The sequence below is a fragment of the Salmo salar genome, chromosome 13 (genome assembly GCF_965601325.2).
Source record: "Salmo salar chromosome 13, fSalSal1, whole genome shotgun sequence".
Classification (NCBI taxonomy): domain Eukaryota; kingdom Metazoa; phylum Chordata; class Actinopteri; order Salmoniformes; family Salmonidae; genus Salmo; species Salmo salar.
Genome location: NC_138303.1, coordinates 102,978,579 through 102,993,669, shown reverse-complemented (window position 1 = coordinate 102,993,669; position 15,091 = coordinate 102,978,579). Strand labels below are relative to the sequence as shown.

Here is a 15,091-nt window from a genome sequence, read left to right as displayed (position 1 = left end):
CTAGGCTGCCCACGACAGCTGAAACAGAGCAGTACCTAGCCAACTGGTCTCCTTCTCCAAACAGCTAGGCTGCCCACGACAGCTGAAACAGAGCAGTACCTAGCCAACTGGTCTCCTTCTCCAAACAGCTAGGCTGCCCACGACAGCTGAAACAGAGCAGTACCTAGCCAACTGGTCTCCTTCTCCAAACAGCTAGGCTGCCCACGACAGCTGAAACAGAGCGGTACCTAGCCAACTGGTCTCCTTCTCCAAACAGCTAGGCTGCCCACGACAGCTGAAACAGAGCGGTACCTAGCCAACTGGTCTCCTTCTCCAAACAGCTAGGCTGCCCACGACAGCTGAAACAGAGCGGTACCTAGCCAACTGGTCTCCTTCTCCAAACAGCTAGGCTGCCCACGACAGCTGAAACAGAGCGGTAACTAGCCAACTGGTCTCCTTCTCCAAACAGCTAGGCTGCCCACGACAGCTGAAACAGAGCGGTACCTAGCCAACTGGTCTCCTTCTCCAAACAGCTAGGCTGCCCACGACAGCTGAAACAGAGCGGTACCTAGCCAACTGGTCTCCTTCTCCAAACAGCTAGGCTGCCCACGACAGCTGAAACAGAGCGGTACCTAGCCAACTGGTCTCCTTCTCCAAACAGCTAGGCTGCCCACGACAGCTGAAACAGAGCGGTACCTAGCCAACTGGTCTCCTTCTCCAAACAGCTAGGCTGCCCACGACAGCTGAAACAGAGCGGTACCTAGCCAACTGGTCTCCTTCTCCAAACAGCTAGGCTGCCCACGACAGCTGAAACAGAGCGGTACCTAGCCAACTGGTCTCCTTCTCCAAACAGCTAGGCTGCCCACGACAGCTGAAACAGAGCGGTACCTAGCCAACTGGTCTCCTTCTCCAAACAGCTAGGCTGCCCACGACAGCTGAAACAGAGCAGTACCTAGCCAACTGGTCTCCTTCTCCAAACAGCTAGGCTGCCCACGACAGCTGAAACAGAGCGGTACCTAGCCAACTGGTCTCCTTCTCCAAACAGCTAGGCTGCCCACGACAGCTGAAACAGAGCGGTAACTAGCCAACTGGTCTCCTTCTCCAAACAGCTAGGCTGTCCACGACAGCTGAAACAGAGCAGTACCTAGCCAACTGGTCTCCTTCTCCAAACAGCTAGGCTGTCCACGACAGCTGAAACAGAGCAGTACCTAGCCAGTTGCTTTGCCCTAGTTTTTTGTCAGGCCCGCATACTGGAGGCCACGCCCTGCAAGTCTGTGTACCTGGCCGAGACTGCCAAATATCAGCGCCACCAGCTTGCACCTACACCCGAGGCATCCCAGTGTGCCACGAGGGGCTGGTATTTAAGCAGCTTCTTGGCATCCTTCTATGAACAGCAGCCATTTACAACATGGGCAATGGACTCCATTACATTTGACTCATGTAGAATACAAAATGGATCAAGGTTTGCAGGATACCAGAGTGCTAGATCATATTTTATTGGTAGAACTTGCAGCCTTAACAGTAAAGGTGAGAATGTCCTTACCAACGACAGCATTCTGGTACATGGAGACAAAGTGGTTAGCATTGTCTTTGATGAGCATAACATATCTACATGTATATGGGTATCCATAATAAATTAACAATGAAAATGTCCCTGTCTCGTAACGGGCACACGTGCGCACACACACACACACACGCAAGGCAACCAGAAGCAATATACACTACATGACCAAAAGTATATGGACACCTGCTCGTGGAACATCTCATTCCAAAATCATGGGCATTAATATGGAGTTGATCCCCCTTTGCTGCTATAACAGCCTCCACTCTTCTGAGAAGGCTTTTCACTAGATGTTAGAACATTGCTGCAGGGACTTGCTTCCATTCAGCCACAAGAGCATTAGTGAGGTCGGTCACGGATGTTGGGCGATTAGGCCTGGCTCTCAGTCGGCCTTGAAATTCATCCCAGAGGTGTTCAATGGGGTTGAGGTCAGGGCTCTATGCAGGCCAGTCAAGTTCTTCCACACCGATCTAGTCAAACCATTTCTGTATGGACCTCACTTTGTGCATGGGGGCATTGTCATGCTAAAACAGGAAAGTGCCTTCCCACTGGAAGCACAGAAATGTCATTGTATGCTGTAGCGTTAAGATTTCCCTTCACTGCAACTAAGGGGCTTAGCCCAAACCATGAAAAACAGCCCCAGACCATTATTCCTCCTCCAACAAACTTTACAGTTGGCACAATTCATTCGGGCAAGTAGCATTCTCCTGGCATCCGCCAAACCCAGATTCGTCCATCGGACTGCCAGATGTTGAAGCGTGATTCATCACTCCAGAGAACGCGTTTCCACTGTTCCAGAGTCCAATGGTGGCGAGCTATACACCACTCCAGCCAACGCTCGGCATTGCGCATGGTGATCTTAGGCTTGTGTGTGGCTGCTCGGTCATGGAAACCCCTTGTTTGTCTATGGAGAATGCATGGCTGTGTGCTCGATTTTAAACACTTGTCAGCAACAGGTGTGGCTGAAATAGCCAAATCCACTAATTTGAAGGGGTGTCCACACACTTTTGTATATATAGTGTAGATTCTCTGGTGATCCAGTGTTGCTGGTTATGTTATCTGTCGGTAATCAGATTTCTTTTCTGTTCTTGTGGTCTCGCAGGTCCGAACTCAGGGTCCTATTCTGACGGCCAGCGGTAAGAACCCCGTCATGGAGCTCAATGAGAAACGCAGAGGTCTGAAGTACGAGCTCATATCAGAGAGCGGGGGCAGCCATGACAAACGCTTCGCCATGGAGGTGAGGAATGCACCGGCCATTTCTCCACTGGAACAGTATATAAGACACACACACACACACACACACACACACACACACACACACACACACACACACACACACACACACACACACACTGACTTTCAAAGAACTTTGATACAACTCAATGGAGGTTGGTGCACACTAGCTGGCTAGCTCATCAGATACTACATCAGTCCATCAGTCTTTCCCAGAGCAGTGTTGTGTTGTCCCATCCAGTCATTCCTCCCTCCAGAGCAGTGTTGTGTTGTCCCATCCAGTCATTCCTCCCTCCAGAGCAGTGTTGTGTTGTCTCATCCAGTCATTCCTCCCTCCAGAGCAGTGTTGTGTTGTCCCATCCAGTCATTCCTCCCTCCCTCCAGAGCAGTGTTGTGTTGTCCCATCCAGTCATTCCTCCCTCCAGAGCAGTGTTGTGTTGTCCCATCAGTCATTCCTCCCTCCAGAGCAGTGTTGTGTTGTCCCATCCAGTCATTCCTCCCTCCAGAGCAGTGTTGTGTTGTCTCATCCAGTCATTCCTCCCTCCAGAGCAGTGTTGTGTTGTCCCATCCAGTCATTCCTCCCTCCAGAGCAGTGTTGTGTTGTCCCATCCAGTCATTCCTCCCTCCACTCGCTCAGCTGTGATGTTTTCTGTCACGCCTCAGTGACTCAGTGATAGATTCACATCAATTTGCGGAGGTCAAGTCTGTCACACCTGACATGTAGTGTGTTTCCTGTCTGATGGATGCAGGTGTTGGAGCTATAGATCCTTCCTCTGGCTGGTGTCATTAGTCAGCACCAGTAGCAATACAATACCACCAGACATACTGGATATCTCTATACCACCAGACATACTGGATATCTCTATACCACCAGACATACAGGATATCTCTATACCACCAGACATACTGGATATCTCTATACCACTAGACATACTGGATATCTCTATACTATACCACTAGACATACAGGATATCTCTATACTATACCACCAGACATACAGGATATCTCTATACTATACCACCAGACATACAGGATATCTCTATACCACCAGACATACAGGATATCTCTATTCCACTAGACATACAGGATATCTCTATACTATACCACTAGACATACAGGATATCTCAATACTATACCACCAGACATACAGGATATCTCTATACTATACCACCAGACATACAGGATATCTCTATACTATACCACCAGACATACAGGATATCTCTATACTATACCACCAGACATACAGGATATCTCTATACCACCAGACATACAGGATATCTCTATACCACCAGACATACTGGATATCTCTATACCACTAGACATACAGGATATCTCTATACTATACCACTAGACATATAGGATATCTCTATACTATACCACCAGACATACAGGATATCTCTATACTATACCACCAGACATACAGGATATCTCTATACTATACCACCAGACATACAGGATATCTCTATACCACCAGACATACAGGATATCTCTATACCACTAGACATACAGGATATCTCTATACCACCAGACATACAGGATATCTCTATACCACCAGACATACAGGATATCTCTATACCACCAGACATACAGGATATCTCTATACCACCAGACATACAGGATATCTCTATACTATACCACTAGACATACAGGATATCTCAATACTATACCACCAGACATACAGGATATCTCTATACTATACCACCAGACATACAAGATATCTCTATACTATACCACCAGACATACAGGATATCTCTATACTATACCACCAGACATACAGGATATCTCTATACCACCAGACATACAGGATATCTCTATACCACCAGACATACTGGATATCTCTATACCACTAGACATACAGGATATCTCTATACTATACCACTAGACATATAGGATATCTCTATACTATACCACCAGACATACAGGATATCTCTATACTATACCACCAGAAATACAGGATATCTCTATACCACCAGACATACAGGATATCTCTATACCACTAGACATACAGGATATCTCTATACCACCAGACATACAGGATATCTCTATACCACCAGACATACAGGATATCTCTATACCACCAGACATACAGGATATCTCTATACCACCAGACATACAGGATATCTCTATACTATACCACCAGACAGGATATCTCTATACTATACCACCAGACATACAGGATATCTCTATACTATACCACCAGACATACTGGATATCTCTATACCACTAGACATACAGGATATCTCTATACCACCAGACATACAGGATATCTCTATACCACCAGACATACAGGATATCTCTATACCACCAGACATACAGGATATCTCTATACCACCAGACATACAGGATATCTCTATACCACTAGACATACAGGATATCTCTATACTATACCACCAGACATACAGGATATCTCTCTACCTCCAGACATACAGGATATCTCTATACCACCAGACATACAGGATATCTCTATACCACCAGACATACAGGATATCTCTATACTATACCACCAGACATACAGGATATCTCTATACTATACCACCAGACATACAGGATATCTCTATACCACCAGACATACAGGATATCTCTATACCACCAGACATACTGGATATCTCTATACCACTAGACATACAGGATATCTCTATACCACCAGACATACAGGATATCTCTATACCACCAGACATACAGGATATCTCTATACCACTAGACATACAGGATATCTCTATACCACCAGACATACAGGATATCTCTATACCACCAGACATACAGGATATCTCTATACCACCAGACATACAGGATATCTCTATACCACCAGACATACAGGATATCTCTATACTATACGACCAGACAGGATATCTCTATACTATACCACCAGACATACAGGATATCTCTATACTATACCACCAGACATACTGGATATCTCTATACCACTAGACATACAGGATATCTCTATACCACCAGACATACTGGATATCTCTATACCACCAGACATACAGGATATCTCTATACCACCAGACATACAGGATATCTCTATACCACCAGACATACAGGATATCTCTATACCACCAGACATACTGGATATCTCTATACCACTAGACATACAGGATATCTCTATACTATACCACCAGACATACAGGATATCTCTCTACCTCCAGACATACAGGATATCTCTATACCACCAGACATACAGGATATCTCTATACCACCAGACATACAGGATATCTCTATACCTCCAGACATACAGGATATCTCTATACCACCAGACATACAGGATATCTCTATACCACCAGACATACAGGATATCTCTATACTATACCACCAGACAGGATATCTCTATACTATATCACCAGACAGGATATCTCTATACCACCAGACAGGATATCTCTATACCACCAGACATACAGGATATCTCTATACCTCCAGACATACAGGATATCTCTATACCACCAGACATACAGGATATCTCTATACCACCAGACATACAGGATATCTCTATACCACCAGACATACAGGATATCTCTATACTATACCACCAGACAGGATATCTCTATACTATATCACCAGACAGGATATCTCTATACCACCAGACAGGATATCTCTATACCACCAGACATACAGGATATCTCTATACCTCCAGACATACAGGATATCTCTATACCACCAGACATACAGGATATCTCTATACCACCAGACATACAGGATATCTCTATACTATACCACCAGACAGGATATCTATATACCACCAGACAGGATATCTCTATACCACCAGACAGGATATCTATATACCACCAGACAGGATATCTCTATACCACCAGACAGGATATCCTGTAGTAAAACAGTAAAACAAAAGTTAAAATCAAATCAGATCAAATGTGATTGGTCACATACACATGGTTAGCAGATGTAATTGTGAGTGTAGTGAATTGCTTATGCTTCTAGATCTGACAGTGCAGCAGTATCTAACAGGTAATATCTAACAATTCCACAGCAAAACCTAATACACATAATCTAGTAAAGGAATGGGATGAGAATATATACTGCTCAAAAAAATAAAGGGAACACTAAAATAACACATCCTAGATCTGAATGAAAGAAATAATCTTATTAAATACTTTTTTCTTTACATAGTTGAATGTGCTGACAACAAAATCACACAAAAATAATCAATGGAAATCCAATTTATCAACCCATGGAGGTCTGGATTTGGAGTCACACTCAAAATTAAAGTGGAAAACCACACTACAGGCTGATCCAACTTTGATGTAATGTCCTTAAAACAAGTCAAAATGTGGCTCAGTAGTGTGTGTGGCCTCCACGTGCCTGTATGACCTCCCTACAACGCCTGGGCATGCTCCTGATGAGGTGGCGGATGGTCTCCTGAGGGATCTCCTCCCAAGCCTGGAATAAAGCATCCGCCAACTCCTGGACAGTCTGTGGTGCAACGTGGCGTTAGTGGATGGAGCGAGACATGATATCCCAGATGTGCTCAATTGGATTCAGGTCTGGGGAACGGGCGGGCCAGTCCATAGCATCAATGCCTTCCTCTTGCAGGAACTGCTGACACACTCCAGCCACATGAGGTCTAGCATTGTCTTGCATTAGGAGGAACCCAGGGCCAACCGCACCAGCATATGGTCTCACAAGGGGTCTGAGGATCTCATCTCGGTACCTAATGGCAGTCAGGCTACCTCTGGCGAGCACATGGAGGGCTGTGCGGCCCCCCAAAGAAATGCCACCCCACACCATGACTGACCCACCGCCAAACCGGTCATGCTGGAGGATGTTGCAGGCAGCAGAACTTTCTCCACGGTGTCTCCAGACTCTGTCACGTCTGTCACGTGCTCAGTGTGAACCTGCTTTCATCTGTGAAGAGCACAGGGCGCCAGTGGCGAATTTGCCAATCTTGGTGTTCTCTGGCAAATGCCAAACGCCCTGCACGGTGTTGGGCTGTAAGCACAACCCCCACCTGTGGACGTCGAGCCCTCATACCACCCTCATGGAGTCTGTTTCTGACCGTTTGAGCAGACACATGCACATTTGTGGCCTGCTGGAGGTCATTTTGCAGGGCTCTGGCAGTGCTTCTCCTGCTCCTCCTTGCACAAAGGCGGAGGTAGCGGTCCTGCTGCTGGGTTGTTGCCCTCCTACAGCCTCCTCCACGTCTCCTGATGTACTGGCCTGTGTCCTGGTAGCGCCTCCATGCTCTGGACACTACGCTGACAGACACAGCAAACCTTCTTGCCACAAATCGCATTGATGTGCCATCCTGGATGAGCTGCACTACCTGCGCCACTTGTGTGGGTTGTAGACTCCGTCTCATGCTACCACTAGAGTGAAAGCACCGCCAGCATTCAAAAGTGACCAAAACATCAGCCAGGAAGCATAGGAACTGAGAAGTGGTCTGTGGTCCCCACCTGCAGAACCACTCCTTTATTGGGGGTGTCTTGCTAATTGCCTATAATTTCCACCTGTTGTCTATTCCATTTGCGCAACAGCATGTGAAATTTATGGTCAATCAGTGTTGCTTCCTAAGTGGACAGTTTGATTTCACAGAAGTGTGATTGACTTGGAGTTACATTGTGATTTTTAAGTGTTCCCTTTATTTTTTTGAGCAGTGTATAAGTATAAAATATATGGATGAGCAGTGACAGAGCGGCTAAGATGCAATAGATAGTAAAGAATAGATAGTGAATGATACAGTATACAGTATATACATATTAGATGAGTAAATAAAATAAAAATCCTTATCGATGCAAACTCAACAGACACATCTTATCAGCTCTTCTTCACCCAACGCATGCTTACTTGAACCTACGTGTGTGTGTGTGTGTGTGTGTGTGTGTGTGTGTGTGTGTGTGTGTGTGTGTGTGTGTGTGTGTGTGTGTGTGTGTGTGTGTGTGTGTGTGTGTGTGTCTCCCTCTCTCTCCAGGTGGAGGTGGATGGTCAGAAGTTCCGGGGGGCGGGGCCTAATAAGAAGGTAGCGAAGGCATCCGCTGCATTGGCTGCTCTGGAGAAACTGTTCTCTGGTCCCAACGCCACCGCTATCAAGAAGAAGATCCCTCAACACGCTGTACGTTAGCAGTCTCTCTGATCAGATATCAATACAGCCTGTTTACAGGAGTCTGAGTGGTCAGTTAGTAATATCTGTCTTTTAGAGCAGGCCTCTCCAGCCCTGTTCCTGGAGCATTATCGTCCTACAGTGAGGGAAAAAAGTACTCTCCAGGAACAGGGTTGGAGTGAAACCCTATACAGTGAGGGGGAAAAAGTATTTGATCCCCTGCTGATTTTGTAAGTTTGCCCACTGACAAAGAAATTATCAGTCTATAATTTTAATGGTTGGTTTATTTCAACAGTGAGAGACAAAATAACAACAAAAAAATCCAGAAAAACGCATGTCAAAAATGTTATAAAATGATTGCATTTTAATGAGGGAAATAAGTATTTGACCCCTCTGCAAAACATGACTTAGTACTTGGTGGCAAAACCATTGTTGGCAATCACAGAGGTCAGACGTTTCTTGTAGTTGGCCACCAGGTTTGCACACATCTCAGGAGGGATTTTGTCCCACTCCTCTTTGCAGATCTTCTCCAAGTCATTAAGGTTTCGAGGCTGACGTTTGGCAACTCGAACCTTCAGCTCCCTCCACAGATTTTCTATGGGATTACAGTCTGGAGACTGGCTAGGCCACTCCAGGACCTTAATGTGCTTCTTCTTGAGCCACTTCTTTGTTGCCTTGGCCGTGTGTGTTGGGTCATTGTCATGCTGGAATACGCATCCACTACCCATTTTCAATGCCCTGGCTGAGGGAAGAAGGTTCACACCCAAGATTTGACGGTACATGGCCCCGTCCATCGTCCCTTTGATGCGGTGAAGTTGTCCTGTCCCCTTAGCAGAAAAACACCCCCAAAGCATAATGTTTCCACCTCCATGTTTGACGGTGGGGATGTTGTTCTTGGGGTCATAGGCAGCATTCCTCCTCCTCCAAACACGATGTGTTGAGTTGATGCCAAAGAGCTCCATTTTGGTCTCATCTGACCACAACACTTTCACCCAGTTGTCCTCTGAATCATTCAGATGTTCATTGGCAAACTTCAGACAGGCATGTATATGTGCTATCTTGAGCAGGGGGACCTTGCGGGCGCTGCAGGATTTCAGTCGTTCACGGCGTAGTGTGTTACCAATTGTTTTCTTGGTGACTATGGTCCCAGCTGCCTTGAGATCATTGCCAAGATCCTCCCGTGTAGTTCTGGGCTGATTCCTCACCGTTCTCATGATCATTGCAACTCCACGAGGTGAGATCTTGCATGGAGCTCCAGGCCGAGGGAGATTGACAGTTATTTTGTGTTTCTTCCATTTGCGAATAATCGCACCAACTGTTGTCACCTTCTCACCAAGCTGCTTGACGATGGTCTTGTAGCCCATTCCAGCCTTGTGTAGGTCTACAATCTTGTCCCTGACATCCTTGGAGAGCTCTTTGGTCTTGGCCATGGTGGAGAGTTTGGAATCTGATTGATTGATTGCTTCTGTGGACAGGTGTCTTTTATACAGGTAACAAGCTGAGATTAGGAGCACTCCCTTTAAGAGTGTGCTCCTAATCTCAGCTCGTTACCTGTATAAAAGACACCTGGGAGCCAGAAATCTTTCTGATTGAGAGGGGGTCAAATACTTATTTCCCTCATTAAAATGCAAATCAATTTATAAAATTTTTGACATGGGTTTTTCTGGATTCTTTTGTTGTTATTCTGTCTCTCAGTGTTCAAATAAACCTACCATTAAAATTATAGACTAATAATTTCTTTGTCAGTGGGCAAACGTACAAAATCAGCAGGGGATCAAGTACTTTTTTTCCATCACTGTATAGGGTTTCACTCCAACCCTGTTCCTGGAGAGTTACCATCCTGTAGGGTTTCACTCCAACCCTGTTCCTGGAGAGTTACCGTCCTGTAGGGTTTCACTCCAACCCTGTTCCTGGAGAGTTACCGTCCTGTAGGGTTTCACTCCAACCCTGTTCCTGGAGAGTTACCGTCCTGTAGTGTTTCACTCCAACCCTGTTCCTGGAGAGTTACCGTCCTGTAGGGTTTCACTCCAACCCTGTTCCTGGAGAGTTACCGTCCTCATCAGTAATCAATACTGCTTGTTTATATTTACATTTAGCAGACGCTCTTATCCAGAGCAATTTACAGGAACAATTAGGGTTAAGTGCCTTGCTCAAGGGCCCGATGCTCTTAACCTCTAGGCTACCCGAAGAATCTTAACAGGTATCAATACTTCCTCTCTTACCTTCTCAACCTGAGACAGTCTCTAATAGAGATTCTTTCCAAACTATCAATACAGCCTGTTTACAGAGTAGTCTGATCAGTCATCAGTACAGCCTGTTTACAGAGTAGTCTGATCAGTCATCAGTACAGCCTGTTTACAGGGTAGTCTGATCAGTCATCAGTACAGCCTGTTTACAGGGTAGTCTGATCAGTCATCAGTACAGCCTGTTTACAGGTTAGTCTGATCAGTCATCAGTACTGCTTGTTTACAGTAGTGTTTCTGTGTCCCTGTAGACGAAAGGTTCCCTAGCTGCAGCAGTGGCAGCCTCAGCAGTAGCAGCCCAGGTGGCCAGGGGGAGAGGTAGAGCGGCAGCCCTGACCAGTGGAGCCTTCATTACCACAGCCACTGCACCAGGATACACACAGATACCAGGTACATGGAAGTATGTCTGTCCTGTCCAGTTCCCTGCCATAACTCTCTCTCTCTCTCTCTGTGTGTGTGTGTGTGTGTGTGTGTGTGTGTGTGTGTGTGTGTGTGTGTGTGTGTGTGTGTGTGTGTGTGTGTGTGTGTGTGTGTGTGTGTGTGTGCTGTGTGTGTGTGTGTGTGTGTGTGTGTGTGTGTGTGTGTGTGTGTGTGTGTGTGTGTGTGTGTTATCATTATGTCCAGTCAACCAGCGATACTAATAGTCTATATGGCTTTAACATGTGTGACAGGCTTTGGGACTCCATATGGCTACAGTGCTGCAGCAGCCCCAGCCTTCGGTAAGTCTATAGGGTTAACACCCACCTCACTATTCTTTTACTTCCTACACCTGTTGGAGGCTCTACTGGAAAACAACACTGTATATTCCCATTGAATCTGAGTTACATATAGAGGTCGAAATTTAAACTGAAGAATTGGGCGAATTTAAAAGCTAAATTAAAAGTGGAACTGATCATAACCTTTTGGTTCTTACTGTGGTTGGAGCAAGCCTGCTGCGCTTCTTCGCCTGCCTGAGTGTCTAGACTGCTGCTTGTTCTACCCTTCTGCTTGTCTGTCTGTCTGTCCGTCCGTCCGTCAGTCAGTCTGCCCATCCTGACTCTGGACATCTCTCTCCTCTCCTCAGTGTAACATCTCTCTCCTCTCCTCAGTGTAACATCTCTCTCCTCAGTGTAACATCTCTCTCCTGTCCTCAGTGTAACATCTCTCTCCTGTCCTCAGTGTAACATCTCTCTTCTCTCCTCAGTGTAACATCTCTCTCCTGTCCTCAGTGTAACATCTCTCTCCTCTCCTCAGTGTAACATCTCTCTCCTCTCCTCAGTGTAACATCTCTCTCCTCTCCTCAGTGTAACATCTCTCTCCTCTCCTCAGTGTAACATCTCTCTCCTCTCCTCAGTGTAACATCTCTCTCCTCTCCTCAGTGTAACATCTCTCTCCTCTCCTCAGTGTAACATCTCTCTCCTGTCCTCAGTGTAACATCTCTCTCCTCTCCTCAGTGTAACATCTCTCTCCTCTCCTCAGTGTAACATCTCTCTCCTCCCCCCTGCTCTCTATCCACAACCAGACACAGCCAGATAGCCCATTCAAAGCTGCCCAGCCCAGGCAGAGACCGATGCCACCAACACACACAGGGACCGTCTATATGGGTTATAACCACTAACACTACCTCTGTAGAATACCTTCTAACCAAAGCTAGCTCTACTGTAATGCAGTACAGTACACACACACACACACACACACACACACACACACACACACACACACACACACACACACACACACACACACACACACACACACACACACACACACACACACACACACACACACACACACACACACACACACACAACCTCTTCCAACCAATTGTATCTCAAAGCTCTACTATATCCTTATAAACAAGGGATACATTAACAGCGGAACTGTTGAATTCACTCTACACTAGGGCTGTTCCCGACAAAAAAAAGGGTTTTAGCATTTATATGCCTACATTTGCACGCTGGCCAGGTAGCCTAGACCTACTTCTATGCATAATCAGGTGCGGGTGCATCCTCACTCAACCAGAGCACTACAAATAAGATAGAGGAATACTGGAGGTACAGGTGTGCCATCCCGCGGCCTCCACAATGGATTAGTCTACTGAGACATGCGTGAATCAGACAGGTGTCTCCTGTGCCATACATTGTATATATATTTGCTACTGCTCGACTAAAAAAAATATTGGTTGACCAACAGCCTATCGACCAAACAATCGACCAATCAACTAAATAGGATCAGCCCTACTGTCCACATAGTGTAGGCTTCCCACTCCTAGATTAGACCGGCTGGTCCTCTGGCTAGACTGGCTGGTCCTCTGGCTAGTCCTCTGGCTAGACTGGCTGGTCCTCTGGCTAGTCCTCTGGCTAGACTGGCTGGTCCTCTGGCTTGACTGGCTGGTCCTCTGCCTCGACTGGCTGGTCCTCTGGCTAGACTGGCTGGTCGGTCAGTCAGCTGTGGCCTGCTCAGTCTCTGCCAGGCAGCCAGTAGCTTGTGTAAGATCTCTGGAGGGTTTGAATATCTCCCATAGTCTCTTTCATTGCTACAAAACTAGATCAGATTCAATGTGCTCTGCTCCCCTCCCCTCCCCTTTCACTCTCTCAGCATAATTCAATATAGCACTTAGCGGTTTGAGGACAGCAACACTCACAATGCTCAATCACTCACACCCACTTTGTCTTACAGATTTATACACTCAAAAACATATGATCATGTAAAAAAAGATATACATACTCTCTCTCGATCTCTCTCTTCTCCCTCCCTCCCTCCCTCCCTCCCTCCCTCCCTCCCTCCCTCCCTCCCTCCCTCCCTCCCTCCCTCCCTCCCTCCCTCCCTCACACAAACCCTAATCTTAGAACAAACTGGTCCTTGTGTGTTGTTGCGTGGCATTGGGAAGACCCTCCCCTCTTTCACAGAGAGAGCTGCCTGTTTCTGGTTCTGGGGCTTTGAATGAGTCTCATGTTCAGGATGGGAGACTGGACCGGGCTGGTTACAGGGTAGACACAACATATTCTAAAAGGAACCGCCAGAGAATCATGGGTTCGTATTCACAAAGAGTCTCAGTGTAGGAGTGCTGATATAGGATCAGTTTTGCCTTTGAATAAGATTATATGGACAGGTGAGACCTGTCAATATAGAGCACAGCACTCCTGCTCTGATATGCTTTTTGAATATGGGCCTTAACCTAGCATGGGGCTGGACTCCAGGCTCCATATTCCTTTATTTAGACTGGAGTGGAGTGCTGCACGTTTGGTATTATCCAGTTATACAGTGGGTATCATAAACATTCACCCCGTTGGATCTTTCCACATTTTGTTGCGTTACAAAGTGGGATTGAAGGAGATTTAATTGTGATTGTTTTGTCATTGATCTACACCAAATACTCCATAATGTCAAAGTGAAAAGAAAATTCTACATATTTTTACAAATGAATACATTTTTTTCATAACTAAAATATAGTTGTTGCATAAGTATTCATCCCCTTTTTTCAGGGGGTGAATCACATAAGTCACATGGACTCACTCTGTGTGAAATAATAGTGGTTTATTTGAAGAAAGAATTTCATGTATTTTGCAGCAGAGGTCAGAACAAACGGACTGCAGCTTTTGTCAGCGTTTGGAGAACAATAGTCATCCACCCACATTTCTAGATGACATCACATTGCCATACTGTTATTATTTACATCCATTAAATAATTGTAAAATAAGAAAGACACTGCACTGAAATGTGTTTGTTCTCCAAATGCGGACGAAGGACGGACGCAGAAACGCGTCCTTTTGTGAAGACTGCTGCTGCTAAAAATCTACATTAAAAGTTCAAGAATATTTCAGTGAGTGCAGGTTTTTCCCTTTCTTCAAGTATATGTCTTTTGAACCCGGCACCCAAATACTTTTGTTACTACTACAAGAATTTGAGCTGAGCACGCCAGTTTCTCTGTGTGAAATAATAGGGATTGACATGATTTTTGAATGACTTCCCCTTCCTCTGTCCCCCATACATACAACATCTAAGGTCCCTCAGTCCAGTATTCCATTTCAAACACAGATTCAATTA

The 15,091-nt window shown here is 45.8% G+C and overlaps 1 protein-coding gene across 9 annotated transcripts in view; it reads left to right on the top strand.

Annotated features, from left to right (window-relative positions):
• The window catches only part of strbp.2 (spermatid perinuclear RNA binding protein), a 189,584-nt gene that overhangs the window by 155,076 nt on the left and 19,417 nt on the right, over positions 1–15,091 (top strand). For all 9 annotated transcript variants that reach the window (XM_045692186.2, XM_045692188.2, XM_045692191.2 and 6 more), the window contains 4 exons: positions 2,643–2,777; positions 8,694–8,834; positions 11,317–11,455; positions 11,737–11,784. In XM_045692186.2, the coding sequence (XP_045548142.1) occupies positions 2,643–2,777; positions 8,694–8,834; positions 11,317–11,455; positions 11,737–11,784 (463 nt within the window). The remainder of the gene's footprint in view (positions 1–2,642; positions 2,778–8,693; positions 8,835–11,316; positions 11,456–11,736; positions 11,785–15,091) is intronic.